This window comes from Hippichthys cyanospilos, chromosome 2, assembly GCF_059441005.1.
Source record: "Hippichthys cyanospilos isolate Australia breed blue-spotted pipefish chromosome 2, RoL_Hcya_1.0, whole genome shotgun sequence".
Lineage (NCBI taxonomy): Eukaryota > Metazoa > Chordata > Actinopteri > Syngnathiformes > Syngnathidae > Hippichthys > Hippichthys cyanospilos.
In genome coordinates this window covers 13,251,428-13,266,820 of record NC_142370.1, presented here as the reverse complement: position 1 = coordinate 13,266,820, position 15,393 = coordinate 13,251,428, and the positions used below count along the sequence as shown (strand labels likewise).

Sequence of the window (15,393 nt, the reverse complement as noted above, 5' to 3'; positions counted from 1 at the left end):
GTTGCTTGCTGTTGGCTTAGGCTACAGTAGCGGCTAACCGTTAGCTAGTCTGTGCGTTAAGTACCTCTGGGCAGCTGTGGCCATGCGGCTTGTGCGATGAATGTGCTTCTTAAGTGTTTGTTTTGTTTGTTCAATAAAGTGATTGAAAAAGTGTCTTTGAGCTCTTGTGAAGTAACAGGCATGTAAGTAATGGTGGAAGACTGTACAAACGGCGTTTGCTCCGGCGCGGAAGCGCTTTTATTTTAAAGTGTAAAATAACGTCAAAATCATTGCTCGGTGAGTCTGCGTCAACATTAGTACACACGAAAAAGTAATGAAGGCAATGTGTATTTTAAATATCTGCGACACAATGAAACCGGAACATGCGTAAATGAAATGGTTCCTCGCAAGGGGTTGAGCCCCCCCACAAAAAGAAAAGACATTTTAAAGTAAGTTTTGCAACTACCGAATGCAAAGTGACAATAGTGAAAATTGATGTTGTGACCGAGCAAGAACTAATTTAACTCACGACTTACTTGACCTAATGAGCGTATTGACAACAAAATTTATCGGGGACCCCACTCAACTTGCAAACATGCAAAGGCCTGAACAAGGTGGATTTGAACTCGGCTCCCTGGACTGTGAGGCGGACGTGTAACCACTGCTCCAAGGAGTCGCCCTACCACTGCTAATGATTCCACATAATAGTGCATAATTTTATTTTTTTTTGTGCATAAATCTATCTGTGTTGTCCTCTTCTGTCAAGTCACGCGATGCAGTCAAGGATTGTGGTTACATAACGAAGCACAGCTGCAGCCAGTTAACTGGCCAATAAATGTTACAGCAGTGACACACGTGAGGCCTTGGCAGTACAAAACTGTAATGGCCATTTCTCACTCCCGTAAAAAAAAAAAAAAAAAAAAGTCTCCCACTCGCTTGTGGAGTCAACGTGTCGTCCGGTTCCATGACTGGATGACCTGAGATGTTAACAACATTGCGTCGGCAAACCTGCTGCTTCACTCATCGGCTTCTGGGGGTGGAGCCCCAGCACCTCGTATGGCAACTGAGAAGGAAATTGGGAATATGTTTGTGCCGCCGGACAGTTCCCCTGACCAAGGTGCTGACACGAGATCTGGTTATCATCCCCAGGTGCTACACCCTCCATTGCTTTCCAGGAGTGAAAGAACGAATTCCATGGTGGGGATTAAGGAAGGGGTCCATTACTCTACGAGAGAAGACTCTGCTACAATCCAATTTAAGGGGTTATATTACAAGGATCGATTTAAGCTCCATCTTATATTTGGGGAATTACAGTAATTAGCATGTCCGACTCACAGTTCAGAGGGCACAGGTTTGAGTTTGGCTCTGGCCTTCCTGTGCGGAGTTTGCGTGTTTTCCCTGTGCCCATTTGGGTTTTCACCAGATTTCCTCCCACATTTCCCATTTTTAATGAAAAACAGTCTAAATGTTTCACAAGGAATTAAACACTTATAATTCTCTTTGCTTCAGGTTTAGTTTAACAAAAAAATGCACTGGGAGCGGTATTAAGAAGTCTGGATTTTTCTCAATGATAGCGATTGTAGCACGGTTTGATAGAATAGTAATTGAGTCGAAGCTAGCGAGGTCATGGCAAAAAAAACAAAAAACCTTATTTGTCCCATCAAAACGGCTACTGTGACGACACTAAAAAAAAAGAAAAGAAAAAGGTAGTCAACTACTAGTGAGAGCTAAAATAATTTAAATTGTCATTCACTTATTTAGCATTGGCAAATTAGTACTTTTAGTTCACAAAATTACCTATAATAGCACGGAATGATAGCATAAAACAAAGCTATTGCTACACAGTGCTTGGCACCACCCTGAAAAAAAAAAAAAAACCTACAAATTTGTGCTTTATCAAGTAATCAACTACCAGTGCGAGCTTGAGTGCAAGTATTTGTACAAAATGGGAATAAGTTTGCCAAGGCCTACACTGGACACCGGCTTCAAGGTCGCTATTAAAAATCGAATGTCAAGACAGCAAATGTCAAGACAAAGACGCCCCTGTGCGATTACAGCATGGATCCATGATTGGTCTGATGTGCCGCAGCCGCAGGGTCGTCAGGAATGCTGCTTGCCGCACCCGCGGCCAACAAGCTTAGACGAGCATGACGGGAGATGGCAGATTACATAACTGGATTTGATGGGAAACAGCTTGCCAGCTCAAGGCTGCACGTCCTTTAAATGCCGCCCCAAGGTACATTTGCAGTCAAGACTCACAACATGTCCAAAAACCACCAATCAAGGATGTCAATAACAGCACTAGAAGCACAAACTTCCTTTGGCGGTTTTGAGACTCACGAAAAATCTTGTTTTTCATTTTTAGTGGTATCACTCAGTGTATTTTATTCAGCAACTCCGGAAGATAGATGGTGTAACATCTGTAATCACCTGTTTGATTTCTGACACGTCTGCTGGATAATGGCGTCTCTAATGACAATAGACATTTGTGTTAAACTTAACCAATAAAAAGGCATCAAACACATTGCACAGGAGCCTGTAAAACACGGTTCAGCAATATGTTGTTTCATCGAATTCATTTGCTCTCAATTTGAAAAGAAATGCACTTTTCCTGTGACAGCAGTTAGAAGCCGCATTAGATTTGCTGACACCTGCAGGAATCCTGTAAAAATCTCACGTATCCTCGTAAGTGCACTTGTTGAAAAGAATCGTGATTATGTCAACAGTCTGTTTCCATGTTTTGTCAGAAATGGATGGTGGCCCAATATTACGTAACAGTGGCAGACTCAAGCCTGTGTGCTTATTCTGACATGATTTCCTGCTGGTGTTTTCACAACCTCCCCTCCTCAAGTCCCCCATTACGGTAGACGTTCGTCATTGTTTTTCTTTTAAAAAAGGAATGTCCACAGTGCGAGAAAATGAATGTGCTTATGCAGCCATTGACTAATATGTTTGAGATATCAAAAAACAATAAGGATTCTGGCCTGATTGATGCTATAGTTTAATACATTATGATAGATAGGTAAAATTATTAGCTTGAGTTGTTCTGCTTTGGCACATTTATGTGTTGAAATGTTGATCCTTGGGCACAAAAGCAGACATTTTTCTCAACACTTATTGATTGTAAGAAACTCAAGAATGATCTCAGATATTTTTAAAAAATAGTCCAAGTCTTTATTTGCTCAAATATATATACACATTTTCATACTGCAGAAGAGGAAAGAACCTCCCTGTGTTTTCATATCACCAAAATAACACAAACAGCTTCTGGCGCTACATACGTACATTTTGAACAATTTAAAGAAAATACAATAAGTAAGAAAAGCAACATTTCTTTGATGAAAAGTATCTGTATACAGAAAAAGCACCCTGTTGTTCCACTTGTCGCACTTACATGAAGTAATACGCACATTCAAAAGCGGTTCATGTATTTATATTACCAGTCAAATGTTTAGAAACATCTTCAAATCCCATACTTCCTTTTATTTCTCAGAAAAAAAAAAACATCCTGAATGGCAGATCAATACCCAAGTCTTGCACAAATATTGAAGGAATTATTTGGTTAATAACAAGAAAAAACGTGAATCAGAACCGTTTAAAAAAAAAAATTGTGATTATTCAAACTAAGGCACATTTTGTCCTAATAGCTTTGCAGGGTTATGTAGCGTCGCTTTTTTAGTTCACAGCTGTGCAATGTGAAGAACATTTTGAAACCGTTTGAATTTGAAGATGTTTCCATACTTTTGACTGGTACTATAAATGAACAGTTTTTGTAATTTTACTATTAACAGCCAATGAAGCGGAAGCATTACTCACAAGAGAAGTTGCCACATTGTGGATATACCATTCAAATATTTAAATGGAGAAGCATTTTCTTTATTTGTAGTTGATAGCAAACTAAAACAGCCAATTTTTGAGCTTGACTCCTTGCTTTGAAGCAAAGAACATTTTCAAGACAGTACACTCCCAGCGTACTCGCAGAAAGACATTTGTCATGTGCAAATTGCAAATACAGAATTTTCATTTCCACACCGATGAGGTATCGTGCTACTGAGTTTGTTATTTTGAATCGAGTTCTGCTCCTGGCAGACTTGTTAACCAGCTTTGCTTGTTACCGTGGCAAAGGTAAAATCACGTTGCGTACCGGAATCCGCCCTGGCGCGAAGTCCCGGTTTACCATTTCCCCGGGATGGGTGTCCCACACTCGTACCAAGACACATAACCGATGTGGGAATGTCCACCCATCGGGCCAAACTGAACGGGCTCCTGCCGCACTGCTCGATGAAAGCCTGAAGAGTAAACGCGGTTCATCAGACACGGCCTGCTCTTAATGTCATCTGCCACGTGGTATCAAGCGGGTTTACCAGGTCTGGATGGCAGCTGGGCCGCATTCAACTGTCGCCCAGTTCTCCCGTCCAAAAAGGAATCGACGAACTGGCAGTGATCCTCGCCAAAGCCGCTCTGGTCTCCGATGTTGTAGAACTTACCTGAGACGCAGATGGATGAGTACACTTCTGCGCCGCGGCCGATCGCGGCTTCGGTTATGACGAACGAGACCCACCGTTTAGCGAGTCGCTCAAGTAGATCTTGTACCTCAGCGAGTTGCATAGCTGGACCCCTACGAATTTGCGGTACCAGGTTCTCTTGACGTATTGTTTCCCATGACAATCGGAGTAAGAATCTGCCTTGAAGGGGAACTGCGTCCAGATGGCATCTTTGCCTGCCAAGAGAGCCACTTTTTCATATTGGGATACCGGGATCGTTAAAGAGCATTTGACCTCACCTGAAGCGTTTTCGCTAACTCGAGGGTCCGCTGGGGAACAAATTGAAGACAAAATTAATGCGTTCAATTCCAAAGACATATTTATATTGAATCGCTTTAAATTCCAAACTGGATCTTGACAAGAAAAGATGACTCCGCTTTCTCTCATACCTGACTCGGTGTTGAAGGTCACCGGCTCACTGGACGGACCTGCACCGATGTCATTCTTTGGTGTTACCTTGAACTCATAGCTATAATGAAAGGCGGCACCCATTTAATTCTTCATTAATTCACTCAGTCCAACCCAGGACAACTAAAAATAGGAAGAAATAACAAACTTAACTTACCTGCTTTCAGGTTTCAGATTCTCCACGGCTGTATGCGTCTGGTCGGTGGTCAGAATGGAAACTTTCTCACCGTCTGGTCCTTTTGTGGTGGAGATGACTTCATACTCTGAGGAAACAGAAGTGGATAACTTTTCAAAGCGTCCATCGGACAATCCAGCTGCGACGTTATCAACCGCCATCCAAAAACGTCAGGACCTACTAAAGGAAGCCCAACTTCAAAATAAACTGTTTTTACCAAAATAATATATGGACATGAATGCCCCGGTTAGCTTTTATTTTGAAGTTGATCCTGGCAGTGTGTTGCAGCGTAACAGCTTGACTAATCTTTTACCGCAACTGTTGGTTCCCACCTTCCATACAAACAACACAACATTGTTCCTAAATCACATTCGTTGGTCAATTGAGGGTGCTAGCACATTAATTAATTGCCTGTACCTGTACCTGTTGCAAGTGTATACTTTAACTTCAAATTTCTGTAGGTTATCCTCAATAGCGGCAGCCCTACTATCAATGTACCTGTGGTGTCATTATTAGTCTTCTCCCAGTCCAGAATGATGAAGGAAGGACATCCCTCCACCGTGACCACCGTGAGGTTGGAGGGCGGCGATTTGGGCGCGGCCGTCACAACGGCGTCGCTGCGCTCATCCTCAGGGAAGAAGTTCAAGGACGACGTAATGGAACACGGCTCGTCCGCTTTCTTGCCCGTTTGGTAGATGACGTGAGGTGCTGCCGTTTGCCAAGTGCGCTATACTCAGTATGGATTCTCGCGGATTCTTGACTAGCGGAGGCACTTACCCACGTAACGCTTTTTGCCCATGGCGTCAATGTCCGAGGTCGGCTGGGACTGAAATAAGTCGGAGTTTTCCCATGATTCTTGTTGAGGAGCTGTAAGAGGAAGAGTCACGTTTTGGGTGCGCCGTGCTTTTGGTATGTCATTTCCCTCAAGGACGTCGTACCTGCGGTTGGGGGTGATATGGTCCTTACGTATTCTTGTTCACGCTTGGTTGGCCTGGCAGTGGTTGGCCTGGCAGTTGTGGGCGTGGCAGTGGTTGGCCTGGAAGTTGTTGGCTTGGCAGTGGCAACTGGAATTTTGGACCGCAGGACTGACAGTTTGTCCGTATGTTTCCGGTCGCTGGCCTTCTCTGCGGAAGAAAGTCAATTTAGGAATTGGAAAATAACCATACAGTAGGTGGAACTGCTTCACTCTTTACCTGATTGGTTGGGTTTGCCAAGCAGGTTTGTTTTCTTGTTGAGAGACCCTGAAAGAGCCACGCCATATCATATTTTGTCACTCATTGAAACAAGAAAAAAGTACTACTTTCCTTGCCACATTTGGACATAAAAAATTGTGCTAAAACAATGGAAAATCTGTTGGCTGTAGAACGCTCCTAAAATAATTCCCGTTCTCAAATAAGACATTGATTCGTTTCCATCAGAATGTGAACAGATTATGGCAGAAAGCTAAAAGATGACGAGGCCTACAACGGAGCGGTCACATTCCTTCCAATCAACTTTGTGTAAACATTGACTACATTTACATAGAGTCAATATTTAAGTTTGGGTAAATGCCAAAATGTGGCTTTCTGAAACATCTCCGTTTGAATGTATGAGCAAAGAGGATTTGTTCATTGTGTTACCCCGATTGAAACCACAATGTAAGGATAATGTCTCCACGCAAATAGACATAATTTCTGCTTCTTAATTTTCTACTTTCAATAAAACACAATATGATGTATTCACGTCACTCACAGAAGTAATAAAGTAAATGGTTTCCTTCTCGCTCCAAAAATATGGCTTTAAGCCGGGTCTGAGTTTCACCGTGTTAGTTTACTCCAGGGAAAAATCAACATATTCAAAATAGTTAGGTTCGTTAAGAGGCAACGTAATGCTGTTGGCTTTCACTTCTCCCTATCGTGCGTATTTTTGCCCTTTCGCATATTACAGTGAGGTTTAAAAGGCATAGCGTAAATTATATTAGAAGTAATTCTGTACAGTAAAGACCCAAATTCTATGCATAACACAAACCAATGTCCTGCTCTAAGGAGGTAAATGCGTTCTCAAAAGTACTATGTGGGATTTTATAAATCCAAATATGAGATTATTGGTGTTATCATGCGTGTTTACATGACATTTAAAAACTTGAATATTGCAAATATTCAGGTTTTGAAAGAGCAATTGAATGCATGTAAACATGCATGTAAACACAGTCATAGATGGCGATCGCAAAGCTAGCAGTTAATATATATGACTTAGCTTCAATTTTTGTTCACGGTTTGGAGGAGGAGCTCAAGCGTAAAAACGTAAGGAAAGAAGGCTATCAGCGGAGGAGCCATCTGTCCACCATATCTACTGTCTACCATAGCTTCTATGACCATCATTTGGCTAAAACAATCTATAATGCTTAGCGTCAAGGAAATGGGATTACCTGAACGAGAACGTGCCCACAAGGCGGGCTTGATGGGGGGAAAATCTCGATGTCCATTCACTGTTTGGAAAGAGGGGGGGGGGGGGGGGAAACAGTTCTGTTTAGCTTATTTGCTGTCAGCCCAGCTAAAGCCGGCTGTCCGGTTAAAATTGATCTTTGATGTCAACTGCAGTGAATGAACAAATAATTACTCGGTAATGCGTGTATGTGTTTATTTACCAAAGCAAAAAATGCTTACTTGAAACCATTTTTAAATGTGCTAATATTTATCCAAGTAGCATGTGATCAGTGCTTTGCTTCAATGTGTCGTATGCCTCGAGAAAGGAAGAGCGCAGCTTGCCTGGGAGAGCAGCTCGGTGGAGCAGCGAAGGGAGTCGAGATTGCGTCCCGTTATGAAATGCTGCAAATGGGTGGAACGTCGCATCAGTAACGATCGTGAGAATTTATGTGTTATAGCCTGGACGTAAACTCGGGCTGGGAAGTATGACCTTCAACTATAATCTTAGATTTGTTCCCGCCATTTTAATGAAACCATTGGACTTCAATAAATTATCATCTAGGGTACAGTGCAATCTCTATGCAAAGTCTGTAACTTCAGAAAATCCCTGTTAAGTTGCACATACAAGGTATTTATACTCTTGGGAAATTTATGTCATGCTGCTACTACCGTTGCGGTGAATCATATTAGCAAAAAGTCAACTATTGTGTCAGTAAACTTGGTCGGAAGGGCTACCTGGACGTGGCAGAAAGAGAGCACGAGGCCTGAGAGGGCTCTGAAACACAAACGACATTAATGAAAGGACCGAAGAACTTCACCAGAAATTCTCATAAAATTTCATCCAAGCTGCTATAAGCATTAATGATGCAATTCAGATTCAAATGGAGCAAAAAATAATAATAGTAATAAATAAACAAACAACCCCGGCACTTACAAGCTCCCCTATTTGTAAATCTTTCTGTAAAAAAATACTCTAACTATTACTAATCATGGAAAAAAGTTCCCTAAGGCCCTGCTCCTGTTAGCAAAGTAACAGCAAGCAAAGCCAATTGGCAGTCAGCCAACACCAGGCTTTGCCTCCTTGTGATGTTGATGCCAGTTTGGCATTTGTCAAATTGTCATTTCGCTTATATCCTCCACTATCTGCTAAAACAAGACTACTTTAGCATATATTCAGGTTTAAGCTCTGACTGTAGACAATTCTAGACATTTTAAAACATAAGAGGTTTGCATCATTGTTGGCAAATTTTTGCTATCCCCGGCAGGACTTGGTACCCAATCCCCCTGAATAGTGTGGGTTCAAAGTATTATTCCGAATAATGTGAAAATGTAAGCCAAGAAAAAAATAATTGTAATTTTACACACCAGTGGCTTTGCCAGAGGAAGGCGCAGTTTTGGTAGCTTTTGTATTTTTTTATCTGAAACACAGAGTGATTGAAAATGATATCATACAAAGCATGGAAACAAAATTCCATATTTTGAGTTCCAAATTATTCATCAAGTTGTTGTGACTTGGGGTTGAGATGAATCGGCTTCTTACCAGCCATGTTGGTACTTTGGATCACAGCTTTACTCCAGGCACCGCTACGGTCATCCTTGTTGGAGCGGACACCAAATTCATACGGCGTGTCAGGAGTCAGGTTGTCGATGACCGTGTCACTTGTCGGGCATGTCTGATAGATCCACTTCCTGTTTTTCTCCCGGTAGCGAATAGTGTAAAAACTAATGGGCACAAGAAGCAGGTGTTCCTCAGGGTTCAATTCTCAGCACTTTTCATTTTACAACAATCTTTTCGCTAAGGATATCGGTATTTGGGATATTTGAGAGCTAAAACTACAAATCCTGCTGCAGGTAAAAAGAAATGTATGGAAATTGATTTTTTTTTAAATCAATGAAACGCCTAACTATGGAACACATCTGTTCTTTCATGCATTGTCCTGAGCCTTTTTTTTTTTTGGGGGGGGGGGGGGGGGGGGGGTAGGACAAATCCAGTAGTTTCGAATGAAACTTCAAGCTTTCCAATATCTTCTCCAAGTTGTTTGACAGAAAAGGAAAAAAAACAATTTTTAAAGGCGGGGAAAAAGGAAAAGATGTCAATTACAATCGAGGCGAGGGACAACTGGAAGAACTGAGCGAGAAAACTTCGATCATTCTTCAATGGAACATCTCTCGGTAGGATTATTAAAGATCACAGGTCACATATGGAAGCAGACGTCTTCATCATTAACCATGAGCTATTTCATCCCCGCAAGATGTCAGTTTATGCCCGATGATGTACGGTGTTCCGCTGCAGATTTTCAATGGGACAACTCATGGTTCGCCAACTTGTGAACTTTGTCATTTTGTACTCAGGCTACAGCCGTTGTCTGTGGAAACTTGGCGTGAAGGAAAAAGTGATAAGTTTTATGGATAACAATTTCAAACTGTTTATCTATCTTCATGTCCATTTATTCATAAAATGCTGACTTTGAACAGAAAACAAAAAAATTAACAAAAGATGAATGAAAATGCAATTTAAGATATTATCAGATAGTACACTCAGCCTTTAAAGAATTGACAGTGCACAGTAATGTAGTGTAAAATATAATATAATATTGCTTATATCAGTGCCTCTCTAGCAGTGTTGTAAATAAATATTTGCTGGTGATATAAACACGCTAATGCTATCTCCGCATTGCTAATGCTACATTAGCATTGCAACACAACTTACTGACAATTTTACATCACCGTGATATATTGTATATCATACTATCGCATCGCACTATAACTATGTTGAAGTGAGTTGAGGAGCTCCGTGTGCACTGAGGGCTGAGCCATGTCAAGAACAGCAAAAACTGTGTGTATTACTAGCACATTCTAATGCATCCGATACCAAACAATTAGGGAATAGGTGTGCTCTGTTACTGGCCGATCCCTGGCATGGCCTTACATCAAAGTTTCGGAACTCACGATGTAGTCCCATACTTGTCATGCACTAAAAATGACAAAAGAGTTGAAAATTGCCATTTAATTGGTGAAATTTAAGGGAACAAAACGTGATTTGCAATATATCCCTTTGAAATAATCTCTTTTTTTTGGGGGGGGGGGGGGGGGGGGTGTTCTAGTGGTATCATTAAATGGTATCACTACTGGTGACAACTAATGAGTGATTACTTGTATTGGCATAGGTGTGGAAAAAAAAAGGTATTGAACATCCTTACACATGATGGTGGCAAAGGAAGCCAAAATGGAGCTCCTCACTTCACATCAACATTGCGTTAGTGATTTATTTTTTTCATCAAAGCCATACGAGTATCTAAAAATGGGGTGCGCCATCAATCCGGATCTCACCCGTCCTCAAGGCAATCATCCAGGATGTCTCTGTCATAGGTACTTTTTAAACGGCTGCCCCAGGACAACAGCACCGCTGTCGGGCTGACGGTGCCAATGACCAAATTGAGCCGCTCATCCAAGTTCACCTTTCCTGCGCACAAAGTAAAGAACAAGTGAGAGCTGAGTTCACGGGAAGAAAAACGGAAAAAGCTCACATACCTGTGCAGTGTTTGGTCACGTCGTTGGGGAGGACCGGCCGCACGGCCACCAGGTACTTTGGCTCTGCGTCTAAAGAGACGGATGATTGATTTGTTTTGGAGGAGCTCTTTTAAACACGTTTACACTTTTCACCCTCAGTTTCACATTTCACCCTCTTGGCAACAGGGGGACATGAAACGGTCATAACTAGGGATGAGTAATGGCTGGTAGAGCATAGCTGAGGTTGAGATTAAGTAGGGAAAACCAAAACAAGGCAGACAGGAAATTCTTGAATGATATTTTACAATCGTATTCGCGTCAAAATATGCTGGCTTCTTCATCGGCAAACTTTTAGATAGATTGGGTAATAGATGACGGGCAAGGTTGGATACAGCTAACTCATTTATCCTTCAACCTTCAAAACAAACATTTCAAAAGCCACAACATATGTTTTAATGACGCTCCTGACGTAATTCTAAAATATTTCTCATGAAGCGATGTGTATTGATGCTCGCTTCGGACCAAGTTTCCTGTTGCCGCTCCAATGGCCAATGAAATCCAACACCAAAAGTCATAAACTTAAGCTTTTGGTCCTAAAGGAATAAAGGTCGTTGGCTAGAATGGAGGATCCGAGGCAAACATCTGTTTGCTGTTTCCGCATGGCTTCCTTTACATGAGCGTGTGTAATTTTCACGTCATTCTTTTTTTTTTCTTTTTTTGCTCGGATTTCCCCATGAGAATAAGCCAGGAATGGGCAAATGCGCTTTCTAGTGCTTTGTACATGAATTACGTCACTGTTGATTTGGATAAAATCATAATTGGCTCTCATTCAATGAATTTGATTATTCATTATTGATTTAACCATAAGGAATTTAACAATTGCAGATTTAAAATGGTCAATATTATATATTTTGGATTTTGTTGTTGAGAATTTAGGTGCTAAACAATTGTTTAATTCGATGAATAATTTCATTTTAGCTACTTGTAACCAATTTTAGAGGAAGAAAAATGTTGAAATTAAAAAATGAGCTTATTTTCAAACTACAGTGGTACTTCGGTCCTCGAACGCCTCTATACTCGACCAAATCGGTGCTCGACCAAAAAAATCAAGTAGGTAATGCATCGGACCTCGATCAGATTTTCGGTGCTCGACTAGCCGAGCCTAGCCGAGCCGAGCCGAGCCGAGCCGAGCCGAACGCGCTCCTCGGCCCTTCTCGGCCAGCGGGTAAGCGCCAGTTCAACTCGGAAGGCAAAGAGGAAAACAATGAGGACCACTATTGAACCGAAGAAGGAAATTATAGCAAAATATGAACGCGGTGTACCTCGCGTCGCAGTTAGCTAGCGTCATCATGGAAGGAGTAACTCCCTCCCGTCCTCTCCACATCCATTCCTGTATGCCATCAACCACTCTCCAAAACGTAAGTAAATTATACAAAATGGTTTATAATGCTTTATTTATCTTTATCTTTATCTTTATCATGTACTGCTTGTGCACATTTACTTGTGCACACATACTTTCCATTATTTCTTATGGGAAAATTGCTTTCGGTGTTCGAACAAATCGGTGCTCGACCACCACCTCAGAACGGATTATGGTCGAGTACCGAGGTACCACTGTAAATGAACAATTTCTGGAGAATCTATCTTTGAATGCTGAAAGCTGTATGAAAAATGTTGTCGACTGAAGCGGGGCTAATGGAATAAAAGAATGATTTTGAATTATATGAAATGATAATAAACAATGTGATATGGAATTTTGACAAATCTTTTTTTTTTTTTGCTTTTATTGAGATATTTGGGGAAAATGGACCAGCTGAGCAGTTTAAAGCTGGACTTGTTTAAACAGGTCAAAGTATGTGCAAAGTTGAGGGGAAAAACAAGACTTTTTTTGAATAAAATGAAGTAAAAATAAAAAAATAAAGTAAAATAAAATTGTGATGTGGATGAGGTGAAAAGTCCAAAGTTGGAATAGTTTGAATTGGTCACAAATAAAAGTAAGTTTATAAAATGTGCTGATGTGTCATAAAAATTGTATGGGGATTTTTAAAGTATAAAATTTCCAATAATTAGAAAAGTAAGACTTTTTGAAACGAGGAAAAACAATCTGGAAGGCGTTAATTTTTCATTTTAATTTAATTTTTAATGTGTTGAGGGCTTCATTTTGAATGGGAACAATTTTTTTAATTCCTTATTGTGAGTGAATGGGTACTCTTGGGGCGGCAAATATTAAACTGTGGGGCAACTGTGAAATTAAGTAATAAGGAAAAATCCGCCTGGGAAGTGTATAGTTTTGGAGTATGTTGAAGATGGAATGGTTTGAACTAGTCAAGAAATGTAAGAGAAACTGAATGGCAAACTGTCAGAATAAAAAATAAAATATGAATAAAAAGAAAGTTAGAATGACATGTTTTCAGCATTCACATCATTCGTATTTATATTTACCCATCTCAGCCAGGTAGGGGACCCCATTTTCAGGTAAAGGAATGAACTGTTTGGAGGAGGCGCTGCTGCCATAACCCAGAATGTAACCTTCCAGCTTCAAGTCGGGACTCGGTCGCAAAAACTTCAGAACGATGGTGTCACCAGTAGCATTTATCTTGACTTTCACGTTGTGGCGACGGACTGCAACGACAAGCCAAGAGGAAGAGATCAAAGATGTTCAAATTTCTGCGCTTTGCGTGATACAAAATAGGTCATTTATGTTGGTTTACTTAGCCCCTCTATGGCATTTGGAGTAGTGTGTAGTCACACTATTGAGCTACTGTAGTAGGCTATTGTGATGTGTAAAACCATAACATGGAACTTTCTTTATTTGTTTACTTTTTCTGGAACGTTCAAGCAGGTCGCTCGTAAGCCAAGGTGCTGTTGCAATAAATGCAAAATAAATAAATCAGCACCACAACTTTCAAGAGCATTTTTTAAAAAATTTTATTTAGACAAGGATCTGTTTTTCTACTTAAGCGCAGTATGTATGCTTTTGCCACCTCCGCCAATGTGACGCAACAGGCACGGCAAGGTTGGCATCCTGTTGTTCTTGGCGCCACTCTTGACAGCTTTTGATCGTCTTACATAACTTAAAGCAAAGTGCAGTGAGGCGGACCAATCGCAGGTATGATCATGAAACCCGTGTTGTTATTACAATGATCACATCACTTCCCCAAATGCTGCTAAAGGAGCAGGCGTTAGAAATTATTATATGAACAATAATGTGCTTTAAGATAGCAAATCGTGTCTTCTATGGATCATAAATGCCAGCTCAACCATTTTATTTAATCCACTATACATTTTGCAAAAGTAAAACTGTACTGTTGCTCCAGTCATTCGCCACATTTTTTCAATGACCTACCTACCCCCTCTAAAATATTTTTCAAGTGTAACCGGCACGAAGAAGCACTTTTCGATGGCAAGATAAAGACTTAAAACAGAGAAACGTGCCATCCATGTCTGAAACATAAAATCAAAGCATGTAATGTTTTGCTAGAGTCACTCTAACACAATTTATCAATAAGTCGCTTCATTTTCCGATCAATTTTCTCTTCATTTGAAAAGAAAAATGGACTAGTCACAACAGTTAATTAAATTTGCTAATACCTGCAAAAACCATGTTAAAATCTCAAATACCCCCTGAAGTGCCTTCACTTATCCCCTGGGGTATAAATCCCCCCATTTAAAAAGTTCTGCCCAACACAGATGAGGCGGCAGTAGAAATGCATTTTTAAAAAGTGCAGTCAATTACCTAAAAATACTAAACTACGGTGAATCGATGAGCTGATGTTTTTTTTTTCACGTGCCCAAGGAAGTATACAATGCAGAATTTAGTTGGATCCTTGCTGAAGATTCCTGTTGTGACAGTTGGTCAAAAACTGTTTGCCTACCTGGGGTCCACTGCACTGGGATGCAGCTGGGTAGAAGGGCAGCCCCGAGCAGCAAGACTTGGAAGTGGAGAGGAATGGTGCCTGCCATGGCCTCTCTGAGTGGAGGATGAGGAGCTGGAAGAAAAGGGAGAGCTTGAGCAAGACAAAAGCTTCAAGATTTGCTCAACCCTCAAATGCCTTCCAGAGTGGAGACCAACCAAGCAGAATAGACCTTATAGCTGCACGGGGGGGTGTGGCATCTCCTCAAACATTAACCCCCCCACCCTCCCATCACCTCTAAGGAGAAAGGGGAAAGTCCCTACACAGGACAAAAACATTTTGGAGAAGGGTTTTACTTGAGGTCTTCTAAAGCGAAGTCTACGCCATCTGACAATTAAGAAGGTTGTCTCCGAAGAACATGACACAATCTCAAATCAAGTGCTGATCCAAAGTTATCATCGTCGCTGATCAACAAGGCCGCGTGTTCGATTGTTTATTTTTTTTACTTGTGAAAACGT

General features: G+C 41.0%; 1 protein-coding gene across 2 annotated transcripts; it reads right to left on the bottom strand.

Moving 5' to 3' along the window:
- Positions 1-3,128: 3,128 nt before the first annotated feature.
- LOC148427423 (target of Nesh-SH3-like) lies at positions 3,129-15,164 on the bottom strand. Of its 2 annotated transcripts, XM_088407654.1 has the most exons (19): positions 14,897-15,164; positions 13,464-13,643; positions 11,043-11,111; positions 10,842-10,974; positions 9,052-9,233; positions 8,877-8,929; positions 8,247-8,286; positions 7,854-7,913; positions 7,514-7,573; positions 6,300-6,347; positions 6,045-6,230; positions 5,884-5,973; positions 5,605-5,814; positions 5,089-5,194; positions 4,913-4,992; positions 4,763-4,792; positions 4,541-4,699; positions 4,344-4,466; positions 3,129-4,268 (listed from the first exon to the last, which is right to left on the bottom strand). In XM_088407654.1, exons 1-19 carry the CDS (start codon positions 14,982-14,984, stop codon positions 4,153-4,155), a joined length of 2,013 nt encoding a protein of 670 aa, XP_088263780.1. In that variant the 5' UTR covers positions 14,985-15,164; the 3' UTR covers positions 3,129-4,152. The 2 variants fall into 2 exon arrangements, with proteins under 2 accessions (XP_088263780.1, XP_088263781.1); XM_088407655.1 differs by lacking the exon at positions 7,854-7,913.
- Between the last annotated feature and the right edge of the window lie 229 nt (positions 15,165-15,393).

What these genes read in the sequence shown, in the direction of transcription:
- LOC148427423 (XM_088407654.1), bottom strand. Translation starts at nt 14,984, where the DNA reads ATGGCAGGCACCATTCCTCTCCACTTCCAAGTCTTGCTGCTCGGGGCT. An exon ending in TCTCTTTCTGCCACGTCCAG is followed by an intron (nt 7,914 to 8,246) that starts GTAGCCCTTCCG and finishes ACCCATTTGCAG; the next exon opens with CATTTCATAACGGGACGCAA. An exon ending in CTTGAGCGACTCGCTAAACG is followed by an intron (nt 4,467 to 4,540) that starts GTGGGTCTCGTT and finishes TCTGCGTCTCAG; the next exon opens with GTAAGTTCTACAACATCGGA.